Source organism: Chanos chanos, chromosome 1 (genome assembly GCF_902362185.1).
Source record: "Chanos chanos chromosome 1, fChaCha1.1, whole genome shotgun sequence".
NCBI lineage: Eukaryota > Metazoa > Chordata > Actinopteri > Gonorynchiformes > Chanidae > Chanos > Chanos chanos.
In genome coordinates, this window is record NC_044495.1 from 50,334,991 (window position 1) to 50,346,293 (window position 11,303).

Here is an 11,303-nt window from a genome sequence, read left to right on the forward strand (position 1 = left end):
CCACTGGTTTACTAAGGAAGTAATGAATTCAATTTAGATGTTGAATGCAGAGTTGGGAGTATTAGTCACTGTCTATAGGCACAAATTATTTCTAAATACCTTCCAATCACATTATTTCTCTTATGATAACGCATACCATTATGATGTACATGGCATGTACCATAAAATGTGACTTCCAGTGGAATTCTGTAAGTCAAAATCAATAACAGAAACAAAGCAGACATGGAATAAAATAGAAGCTGTAGTGTTTTATTGATTTCTATGAAAATCCAGTCATTTACAGTTGCCTTAATAAGTGTGGGATCATCGTGTCCACACAAAACAGAGGAGGAAAATTTCCAGTGCCATACACCAAAAACAAAACAACAACAACAAAAAAAAAGATGAAAAACATAAAATGGTTTCAAACAGAGCAAAAACGGTCCTAAAAAGAGATAATTGTGTGTTTTCTACAGAATGACTCAAATCCCCAAAGTACAGTAAAAGACTCCAGACCTGTCGCTTCCTTTGGGAACTACGCAGTGCAACAGCTACGAGAACAAACTGGCCTTAGCTAGTTCATACAATAGAAAAATACCCTGGTTATTTGCATAAGATGTATGTCACAGACTATCCATGGAACAAAAAGGGGTGAAAATGAGCAAATTTTAACCTTTCTACTTCAAATGGACGCAATTAATCATTCCAGCCACTTTTTGCTCAATTACATTGCCGGCAAGAATATAAATGCAAGGCGACACAACTAATGCTGCCAAACGTACGTTTAGATTAACATATTTGTCTACGTAAAATTGTAATACAGCACATACCTGGAGCTTTTTGATAATTTCTCGCTAAAGTCATTTAACAAGCCAAACAAATTCCCAACCACTGTATACATTACCACAACAGCAAACATTGTTTTTGAAAAGAAAATCATAACAGAGGGCATTACATAAAGTCTTATCCCCCGATTTTTTAATAACCATAGATATAGTACATACAGAACAAGGCCATGTGTTTTTATCCAAACAGCAAGTAATAAGTTTGGGTTCAGTGCTGTAGCTGCTCCCATAGAGCACAGTTTTATGCTTATTGTAATAAACTGTAATAATCTGAACCAGAGGTCAAATGTACCATTTATGAACAAAGTCAACTTTCATCAAGGGGGATTTTTAAGCAAGTCTGGACATTTTAGACATTGAGAGAGAGAGAGAGTGAGAGAGAGAGAGAGAAACAAGAACAATGTCAAACACACTCTTAATACTGCTTTGAATCTTCTTTGATGCAAACACACACTGAAGATCATCTTGACAGTTCACTTTAAATTTTCCCCTGGCAAGACGTCGAAACATTTAGCCCTAATGATCATCTTGACCAGGATTTTGAGATCGTAACGTTCTTTGTTACCTCAGCGGTAGCCAGTGAAAATAAAAATCATTCTTAATGACAGTGTGGAAAACAGTACTAAAATTACCAGTAAAATCAGAGTTACGTGAAAAAAAAAAAACCAGCAATGGAAGTGCACAGTATGTCTATTTGGATTCAAGCTAAAATGTAAATGAAAACATTAGCTAGAAACCTGACTCAACAAAAGAACAACCTATGAGAAAGTTTCATCATGTAGGTCAGTGACCACTTTGTAATGGATTTTCTTGAGTGATAACCATACAGGGGAGTGTATGTACGTATATGTGAATATGTGTAAGCCTGTTAGAGGGTTAATGGATGGATTTGCTTTCCTTCAAAGTGGGAACTTGTTTAAATAAAGGGATGCATGCTTCTGCATCTCCAAATAAACATAGGTGCTTGTCAATCATCAAATCAATAGCTGAAAAGAGATGGTACCAACACGTCGGTGATGCTTCAATAATTAAACAATGGTACCACACAGGAAGGCAAACACGAGTTGATGTTTACAAGATTGTGAACGGGTGTTTTCAAGCATAAATGAGTATGCATTTGTGCATAACGTAAGTATAAACATGTGTGTGTATGTGTGTGTGTGTGGCTAAGAAGCCGTGGAGGTGTTTGGACTCCAGCCCATTTGGTAAGCTCTCTCCAGTGTTCTCTTACAGTCCTGCATCACCGTGCTGAACACTATATGGGGGTACTGCAGAACCAGTCTCTCCACCGTCTCCTCGTTCACCTGGCACAACAAAGACAACGAAACACATGAAAGCACAAGAATTTATTTTTTTTTTTTCATTTGTAGATCTAATGCACCACTGATTTGGAACTATTGCAGAGAGAGCTCTGTTAAGCTGTATAGGTGTTAAAATAAATCATAGATTTATTATAGATATGAGGATGGAAAAAAAAAATACAAAACTCATACATGAAAAAATGTTTGGTGTTTCTGGAAACATTTTCTGAAAATAAATCAAGATATTTTGATCATGTGTTATAATGTCATGTCTTCATGATATTACTTAGAAATATTCAGTTCTAATCTGCATATATACCATTAGAAAAAAAAAGCAAACCAGTTTAAATAGTAAATGAAAGAACATGAATTCAGTTGCACAAACCCTAAAACCAAAGGCAGAATGAACAGAAGCATAACCCGAAGAACAGCTCATACTGAGATGAATGGCTGTGCTGATGAATGGATAAAGAAATTATTAAAAAAAAAAAAAAGTCTTGCTAGATGAGTGACATTCACAGAAGTAGATGTCTAATGTCTCAATGTCATAGGAAAACAAAGAGGTTTTTTTTTTTCAGGACATATGGGCATAAAGGAGAATGACATATATGATGTGGTTCCAAGAGAGAACACAGTCGCTTCGTGTGTTCGCACAGATAATTACCCTTTTTTTTCCCCCCTCTCTTTTTCTTTTTTTTCCCCCCTCCTCTCTGTGGGACAGAGTCAAAAAGCTTTCCACCTTTTAACTTTCTACATGTACAATGTCAACAGTGTAGCATTTAGATTAACAATGAACAAGGTTCCTCTCCCAAGAGGCTCCTGCTAATTGTTCTTCATCATAACCAGTCACAGATCTTTCCAGAATGAAAATGAACACTCGTCCACAGGAAGTTTCACTACAGCGCACACATGAGTGAACATGAATACACAGACACACACACACACAGATGCAGTGATACAGACACAACGCCACACACACACACACTCTTCAGTATGTATAATATAGTGCGAATCCACAGAGCTACGGAGAGAGCAAACTCTGCTAATTAGACCTGGTGCATGACTCTTGGGAAAAGCATGTAACTTCCATGCCTGGACTGCACTTTGTCACCAGGGATTGAGAGCAGCATTTGCAAGGCCACATAATGCAGTCTACCAACATGATGTCATTCCTAAAATATAAAGCTGTATTTCACTCTTTAAAATAAAAGATGTTAACACATCTCAGTCCAGTGGTAATCCGCATTCAAAACAGTTACACTGCACTGCATTAATTTGAATTTTCCACATACTTCCAAAATGTCAGTCTACACTAATGAAGATCAATTGCATATTTACTGCAGTTGCATGTCAAAACTAATAAAAATCCAAGCAGTCTTTCCACTGAGAGGAAAAAAAAAACAGATTTCCCTCTCTGACAGTGTTGCATGAGAGCAAATAAACAGTGCTATTCAATCAGCACAAATGTTAATTGGTTTTAAAGTTTTAATGCAGTTATTACACATACTAAATTCTGAAATTACTTGAAGGCTTTCAGTAGAAAAAAACAAATTGAGAGGAACCATTAACAGACACGCCATACATGTTTAAGCGACAAAATAGCAGTTGGAGATTCAGTCATTTGACATTAGAGGTCAGAGCACAAACCAGCACACAGTATTTGATCTACAAATAAATAAATAAATACATAAAAACACAACCCATAGATTCAGAGCAAACTAAAAGTAATCAAAAGACTCAGCCCTTACTGTTTGCCAAGCAGCAGGAATAAAACCCTGACTTAGAGGAAACAAGAGTTCACTATCCATGCAAAACTATAAAAATACTATGATCTTACCACATTTCTGTGCTGTTTCAAATCTGGAAACTGTCTTTTTGTTTAGTTTTGTTTTGTTTCGTTTCGTTTCAGTGAGGGTTAATAACTTGTGTTCCGTGGCCAAATGTGGTGTTTAAAATACTCCCTATAGTACGGTGCATCTGCTGCCAAATCCTCTAAGAGATCCATATGAAAGCCTGTATCACTCTGGATTGATGTTTTTAATCTATCAGAAAGATCTAAAATTGCTGGACCGGATCTCTGGGAGTATTCTTATGATGCGTTCCTTCGTTTTTATCATCAAAGACTTTAATCTTTGGATCTAAAAGCTCCTTAATATTGTCTGACAAGCAGTGTGGTGTTTGTCGACACGGACAAAGGGAACTGTTGTAATACCCAAGGAAAAATCCTGGCACTGGACTGCTCATATGGATCCTGCTGTAATATTGTCTTGGTGGAGATAATTTCTCAGAGTCACGTAACTGGACCCATCTATCAGTCTAAGGACTGTTTGTTTTCTTTTTAACAAGGACATTGGCAGGAGATCTTGGCCTGTCTGTAATGAGTACAATGAGTGACCTTCTCAGGCCGTGTGTGTGTGTGTGTCTGTTATTTTATGGCCTTTCTGTACTTTTTACAAGTGTTAAAGACCTGCTCAGTTATGAGGCAAATTCACTTCTACCACCAAACTGCTTTCTCAAAGCACTCGCTGCACTAAAACACTTAATAAAAGTGTCAAAGCATTGTGTGGTCTGAGTGGCCTTGTGCACTTCCAGCCAAAAAAAAAAAAAAACGTGTAAAGAAAAAAAAAGAAAAGTCTTGAGAAAATGCTTAGTTATCTAAAAGAAAATAAAACTGCTTACATTAGTCAGAAGCTCCAAAATTCTCCATCTTTTTCCCATGAGTTTTTTCCATGGACTTAGATGGAAGAACATTACTGATGATCATAAATTACTGATGATCTGAGAAATTACCAGTAGAACAGTAGTGCCCAGAAAGCATACAGCATTAAAGACGGGTGCTTGTGTATCATTTTTGTCGAAAAAGAAATGTAATGACACTGGGAAGCGTTGTTACTGTCCGTGACAATGCCACTCTTAGAGCCAGGCCCCGTACCCTGTATTTCAAATAAAAAAAAAAAGGGGGATCTGTTGGATCCAAAATTTTGACAAGTCAAATACTTTTTTCCAAACATACATTTCAAGAGCAGAAATCTCCTTTGAAGTTCTTAGCGCAAATATAAATATTTAAGAAAAAAAAAAAGAACTGTAAACAAATCATTTACTTTTTTTTTTTTGTACGTGTCTCAGCCCTCTTTAAAAGACTGACTCTTAATGTCTGCTCTGTTTTTTCTGTTCTTTCAACCCTGTTCTATTCTCCTCGTGATGTGGTTAAGATTTCCACTTGTTTTTCTGTCTTTGTGACATTTTGTTTGGTTGGGATGGGGTTGTGACTTCCACAAATATGTCTATGGTAACAACGCACAATCATCCTTTCTTTGATATTTATTCATCATATTCTGAGCCAGAGACAACCATTAAAATGTCTGTATCATTCAGCCAACCAGTAGAGCTTGGTTTGGGCTTCCTGTTTTTTATGGGATGGTGGCTGTTCCTTCACACTGGGTTCTTGGTCAAACAGTCCAGGTGAGGGATCCTCTGTGTTGATTCTAGCTTAATCTGCCTAAGCTGAAACACTGGTTGAACCGCACATTTTGGATTTTGCTCTATTTTGCATGAAAAATCCTCTTTCAAATTAAGCAGCACATGGGTGGCACTGGCATGATGTCCTCTAAATGTGATTAGAACATTCTGGAAATCTGAGTGAGATTATTCTTTTGTTAGCAGGGCTTCCCATATCTCACTTTCTTAGCATGTCTCTCACTTTCAGCATGTTTTTTCTTTCTTTCCACCTTTTTTTTTTTTAAATCTTTCTCTCACTTGAACAGACTCAAATAAATGTTGTTTTCTCTGAGATTCCTTGACCCACTTTTGCACAGAAGTTGGTCAAAGTCTTGGTCATGAGCTACAAACTGTATTGTGCCAAGCAAACTGCACCTCCCATGTGACATTTGGAACTGGCTGACATCAGTGTGGGCTGAGAATGCATGTGGGATCTAGAATGTTCTTTGGGTGCTTTGACTCATGGTCAAATTATTCTGTTCTTTTAAGACTATTTGAATCTGAACCGGCCACTTGTGAACAGGCAGGTGTACATCCTTGGCTCCAACATCTCTACTGCTTTCCAACCACTTTCTAGCCATCACTTGAGTTTGCAAACTTGCAGGACATAAGTTATACTGCAACAAGTTCTGGATTAATTAAACATTTTCACTGTGTCATAGCATGTAACCTATAGACATATGATCTTTATCAAAACATTTCTCTGTGGAGGTGCTGTGATTGTTGTTTTACCGTGTAAGTGATATGAGACGGAGCCAAGACTGCAATTCACATTCACACTATCTTAAGTTGCAAGTGTAACACTAATGACAGATACAAAAACTACAGCTGTCATCACATGTATTGTCATATTAGCCACTGTCTGGGTGAGACCTTTTCTTCATGGATAAACAGGGCAGAGTTCAGACGTGGGCATTATCTTTTCAAATGACAAAAATGATTTATAGTATAAATGTGCTGGGCCAGTTCGCTCCTGCTCGTGTCATTTTACATCAGATTAGGTGGCATTCGTTCTGCCTATGAAAAATAACACCATGCCAAAGCCTGCCTCTAAAAACAAGTCCTCAGCTGCTAAGAACGGTAAGCCTGCCGAGAGGAAGAGCCTGACCAAATTCAAAGAGAAAGCGGAAAGTGTTGCAGATGAAGTAGACGAGCACACATCACGCAATTGTAGGAAAAAAAAATGACTGAAGTGTTAGGATGATGGACAACTCACAGTGGATGCTATCCCATGCCTTTGAAATTTTTCCGAAATATGTTCAGGAATCCAGCTAGCTGCCGCTACAGCGGGGGGGAACTTAAGTTAGGATCGGAGAGTCATGGACAGAATTTCATCTCATTCGCAATTTAATCAAAGAATGGTTTTTAAACCTAAACTCTGGATGTGATCCTTTTTCCACACTCTCTTTAATGTGGACTGCTATGACTAGAAACAGTCTCTTTACTTAGCCTGCTTTACTGTTGTGGCCCAGGTTCCATTAGCAGACCATGTAGTTCTGTGGCTCGATTCAGAACACAGAACTTACATCGAATTGGAGTTTGGAGGCTGTGGAGTTGACCCAAGTTACTCAAGGTAAGACTGAACTTTTGTTAAAGGCCTCGTCTCTAGGGTGAGGTGAAACCATTGAGACAGCAAATAAGTTTGGATATTTAGCCTATTTTTGCTTGTCGCAAACAGAAAAGGCTTATGAAAATATGCATTTTTGCATTCATTTGAAAGAAACAATGTTGGCCTGGACCTTTCCCAAAATGACATGTTATCTTGGAGGTTTAGTACAGATTCTTCTGTATAACACAGGTCAAAATAAGCTCAGTATTGTAGTAAAAGGAAGTTGAGGACTGCGCGTTATCCGTTCCCTTGCATGCTATTTAAGCAAAGCATTGCTGTGCAGATGAAACCATGCATTAGCGTACGTGCATGTGTGTGTGTGAGATAGTGAAAGAGGCATCCATAACAAAGCATAACTTTCTTAAACGTAAGTAACAATTTCTGTTCAGGGTTCAAGTCGGGTCAGCCCAAGCATCTGGCGCAAGCAAATGGTCTTGGAGGGGGGTGGGGGGTGGGCTCGAATGTATCGGGCTCAGGTATGGTTTTTTTCCCGAAATTTCACGCCTGCGCAAGGCTTTAGCTTACACACACTCTCTCACACACACACACACATGCAGACACACACACAGACAGATAAACACACAAACACACACACAAACACACGCAAATAGAGTTAAAGTCAATTACTTTCCAAAGTGAACGGCTAAAACCATTTTGCTTAATGCTTAAAAAGCCTATTTAAGTAGTTGAAGGACACACAGTGCTTGATCTCTGTAAAAGCATGCTTAAACAAGGAGATTTATAATGGTCCTAAAACTGCCTGCAGAAAATCCGCTGTTGTAAAATTTCTAAACAAGTGACTGGCAAATATTTCTGTGGGTTGATAAAGTCAAAGTGAAGAGAGATATGAGGGTTTGGGAAAACCAGCGGTGTGATTCCGTTCTGAAATACAAACAACAGCACAGTCCCTTTTCGCTCACGCATGTATGTCATTTCTTTCAAGCCAGTGCTGACTTAGCCTCCTTGAAAGGAGCCGGGTTTAAAACCTGCTTTTATTTTCTGATGGTTATGTGTCATTGAGTGTTTAATCAAATAAATGACAGCATGTTGTAAGGAGTGTTAGAACACTGAATAAACATTTTATTTTCTCTCAGCTGTTTTTATGATGTATAAATACTACTGTCTCGATGCTAAGTCACTCCCTAACAAGGCTGATGATCCTACACACACGCACATGCACATGCACGCACACATACACACGCACACACACAGAAACACACAAACACACTTTGTATACCTAGGTAACCAGTTTACAAACAAATAAATCAATTAACTTTTTTTTTTTTTACAAATAAAGTGTTTGTTGATGCAATGACAAATCTGCAGACACTAATGTGAGAGTGCTTGCTGTGCTGTTAGTGTGTATCTGTAGTCTATTATATTTACATGTGCCTGTCAAACAGAAAGCACACCTGGGAAATGTTTCTCAGTTTGACTTAATTCTTGTCTAACAGGCTCAGTTCCTCTGATGGAGCTCTTTGCTATGTTTAAACTTTATCTTTTAGATCCCTGTTACACCCCTTGAGGTATCACTGTGTACTGTTTCCAGCAACATAGCCAATATATTTTACTGGAGAGCGAGGGAAATGCTTCACTTGGTGCTGCCTTATTGATTGTGATGTGTGGTATTTTTAACAAGCTCTGTTTGCTCTTTATTTATTTATTTACTTGTTTTGTTTTGTTTTTTTATGCAAGCTATACACATCTGGTAGCATCTATCCTCGACACTAGATCTAACCACGTAATCTGTCCCCGTATCTGCTTACAAAGCGTCACTGGAGCTAGGAATGTTGGTCTCTCCAATTTTCCTCCATTTGGTACTATCTCAACTTGCCATTTGATCCTCAACAGCGCGGAGATGGGAAGGCTCTTATTTTTCTGATCTTGTTTTGTATGCGCGCTCCGTTTTTCTTTTTCCCTCCTGTTCGGATTCTATCACCATTTATTTAGATTCTTATTTAAAAAAAAAAAAAAAAAGCAAGTGTGTTGCGTGTCTTGCGAATTTTTTATTTTTTTTTTTACAACAGCAGTCTAATTATATACAGCGGACATGTAGCACTGAGATCTCTTCTCCCTGCTTTATATGAAACATGGAAAAATACTTTCCAAAACTAGGGTGGGGTGGAATGATCTCGAAAGACAAATTTCCTTCGAGCAGTTGTGTGAAACTACTCTCACCTAGGCTGTGTACATTTCACGGCCAGACAAAACAGCTAGGATGTTTTTTTTTTTTTTTTTTTTTTTTTTTGTTCTGTTAAATGAAACAGACCTTGAAAACTGTGTAAATCTCAGATTAAAAAAAAAACTCACACAGGCAACATTTACTGACTTTAAACACAATAAACTGTGTTTCTTCACCCTTCCCATTCTAGTTTCCTCCCTTCCTTGCAACTGAAATTAGATCTGATTCAAAAACATTCCACATTTGAGCCCACTTCTATTTAGAAGCAAAATACAAAAAAGACAAAGTAAGTACAGGGGCAGTACACTGCAGACAAAAATATGTACTGTTTTGGAAGTACAAAGACAAGTTTTTATAAGATGGCAGAATTTTCACTGAACAGAAGGATGAGCATTCCCTGAGCCTTTTAGTATCCCAACATCAAAGCCCTAAAGAGAGAGGGAGAAATGAGAGGCTAAAATGAAGTGATTTGATTATTTGGTTGGTCTGGATCAATAGCATTCTTTCTCTTAGTAAGCCTGTGTTGATTTGGCCCAAGGGCAAAAGTCTAATCAGTTTAGTGTGGTAGAGCATGTCACCCTAGCCTTGGACTACAACACACATTTTCCATTCCGAGAGAAATGAATAGAAATGATGCAAATTCCCCTGACAGTAAGACTACTTGGGAGTGTACGAATACATGTCAGAGGTGTGGAGTACACACACACACACACACACACACACACACACACAGATACAGATACACAGTTACAGATACACACACACTCACAAACAGCTCAACTTCCTTAAATTTTACCCTCTTTGCTCAGTAGTTTTCTAGAATATCTAAAACTTTTTTAAACTGCGCTCGAATTACAGCGCACAATTAGTACCAACCGCTGAGTAAGGCCTGCCATTAAAGAGAGACAATTATACACATGTGGAGATTGATTCCTACTCCACCTCAGTGAGGCCATATGTACCACATTACAAACAATTCCTTAATCAGTTCCTGACCTTATATAAGGTATGTCAAGTCTTTCATTAAATATATTCCACCTTTTATAATGTGTTCTGCATGATCTCTACAAAAACTTCCAAAATACCAAAAAGTGTGATGAAAATATTAACTGGACATAGGTTTTAAAATGTAAATTATGACATAAAGGGTGGTTTTCCCTTAGCTCTGAAACAAAGATCTACCTGTTTAAATTCAAGGGCTACTCGCTACTACTAGTGATTTTTTAGAGCCTATAGCTGCCAAGGAGAGGAATTACAGTGTCTGAAATGTAGATACTACAGATTACTTATGGATACTATAGATTCTGTACTTGTGAAATATATTAGGGGACTGTGATTTAGTTGGTTTGATATATTTTTGTCCAGTGGCTGTGAACTAACATCAACAAAACAAACTATATTTTTTGCAATACCCTCATGTGAACTGTGCATAAATATGCATCTCTGCATTGATGCAAGTAAACATCATACATAACTCCACGATGATGTCATATATAACTCCACAATGATGTAATACATAACTCCTCAGTGATGTCAGGTAAACTTCATACAGAACTCCACAATGATGTCAGACCTTTTCTTTGACCTCATGACCAGAGAAAACAAATCCTATACTGAGAGAAACCCCTCCCTCCCTCCCTCCCGAATCCTTCATCTAATACTCTCAATCCAAATGGGTCTACGCCACTGAGCTTCCAAATACAGATTTACATCCACATTTATCTACACTAGAAAGCAGGTTTGATATGTAATTTTATTTTTACAGGATCATTACCGTGTAATTGGTGCTGACCCCAGAGCAAAAAGACGTCTGACCCTTAGGGAGAGTAGAGCATAAGCCTCGACTCAAAACCAAAAATTCTGCCAAACTGTTTCATCCTAGTGAAACA

General features: G+C 37.9%; 1 protein-coding gene across 1 annotated transcript in view; it reads right to left on the reverse strand.

Moving 5' to 3' along the window:
- Positions 1-1,706: 1,706 nt before the first annotated feature.
- fbxl17 (F-box and leucine-rich repeat protein 17) overlaps positions 1,707-11,303 on the reverse strand; it is a 191,651-nt gene continuing 182,054 nt past the window's right edge. The window contains exon 10 of the mRNA XM_030780736.1: positions 1,707-2,128. Coding sequence (XP_030636596.1) covers positions 1,991-2,128 — 138 coding nt within the window. The 3' untranslated portion in view covers positions 1,707-1,990. The remainder of the gene's footprint in view (positions 2,129-11,303) is intronic.